The sequence below is a fragment of the Erithacus rubecula genome, assembly GCF_903797595.1.
Source record: "Erithacus rubecula genome assembly, contig: scaffold_866_arrow_ctg1, whole genome shotgun sequence".
Taxonomy (NCBI): domain Eukaryota; kingdom Metazoa; phylum Chordata; class Aves; order Passeriformes; family Muscicapidae; genus Erithacus; species Erithacus rubecula.
Genome location: NW_027635470.1, coordinates 13,616 through 14,857, shown reverse-complemented (window position 1 = coordinate 14,857; position 1,242 = coordinate 13,616). Strand labels below are relative to the sequence as shown.

Sequence of the window (1,242 nt, the reverse complement as noted above, 5' to 3'; positions counted from 1 at the left end):
ATGTCCAACAGCAGCTCCATCAGCCACTTTCTCCTGCTGCCATTGGCAGACACGAGGCAGCTGCAGCTCCTGCACTTCTGCCTCTTCCTGGGCATCTCCCTGGCTGCCCTCCTGGCCAACGGCCTCATCATCAGCGCCGTAGCCTGCGACCACCACCTGCACACCCCCATGTTCTTCTTCCTGCTCAACCTGGCCCTCACTGACCTGGGCTCCATCTGCACCACTGTGCCCAAAGCCATGCACAATTCCCTCTGGGGCACCACTAACATCTCCTATAAGGGATGTGCTGCACAGCTCTTTTTTTTTCTGTTTTTCATTTCAGCAGAGTTTTATCTCCTGACCATCATGTGCTACGACCGCTATGTGTCCATCTGCAAACCCCTGCACTACGGGACCCTCCTGGGCAGCAGAGCTTGTGCCCACATGGCAGCAGCTGCCTGGGCCAGTGGCTTTCTCAATGCTCTGCTGCACACAGCCAATACATTTTCCCTGCCCCTGTGCCATGGCAATGCCCTGGGCCAGTTCTTCTGTGAAATCCCACAGATCCTCAAGCTCACCTGCTCAAATTCCTACCTCCGGAAATTTGGGGCTTCTGCTTTTACTTCTTCCTTAGCACTTGGTTGTTTTGTGTTCATTGTTTTCTCCTATGTGCAGATCTTCAGAGCTGTGCTGAGGATCCCCTCTGAGCAGGGACGGCACAAAGCCTTTTTCACCTGCCTCCCTCACCTGGCCGTGGTTTCCCTGTTTCTCAGCACTGCAGTATTTGCTCACCTGAAGCCCCCCTCCATCTCCTTACCTTCTCTGGATCTCTCCCTGTCAGTTCTGTACTCAGTGTTGTCTCCAGCCTTGAATCCTCTCATCTATAGCCTAAGGAACCAGGAACTCAAAGGAGCCTTGAGAAAATGGATGAGTCTGTATTTTCAGAAGCATTAAGTGCTCTCTTTTCTTCTGCAGAGCCTTTAGAATGTAACTCTTAACAATCTCTCTCTCTTTTTTTTTTTTTTTTTCTTCTTTGTCCTTTTTTCTATTTTTTTTTTTTTTTGAAACTTTATCTACTGTTGTGTTTTGTACAAAATACTCTAAATTACTCCTTGCATTTCTGCATTAATATCTACTTTTCTTTTGGAAGGCAAAGATGTTCAAGAGGTCTCTTCCCATGTATTTAAATAAAAGTAAGTGCATGCCCTGTCCTGTGTGTCCTGGATTCTTCCTCAACCCTTCTCTGTCCTTGCAGAGCAGTGC

General features: G+C 48.4%; 1 protein-coding gene across 1 annotated transcript; it reads left to right on the top strand.

Annotated features, from left to right (window-relative positions):
• LOC306816743 (olfactory receptor 14J1-like) lies at positions 1 to 933 on the top strand (the record flags this gene model as incomplete). Its single annotated transcript, XM_079333180.1, has 1 exon — positions 1 to 933. One exon carries the CDS (start codon positions 1 to 3, stop codon positions 931 to 933), a length of 933 nt encoding a protein of 310 aa, XP_079189306.1.
• Positions 934 to 1,242: the final 309 nt, after the last annotated feature.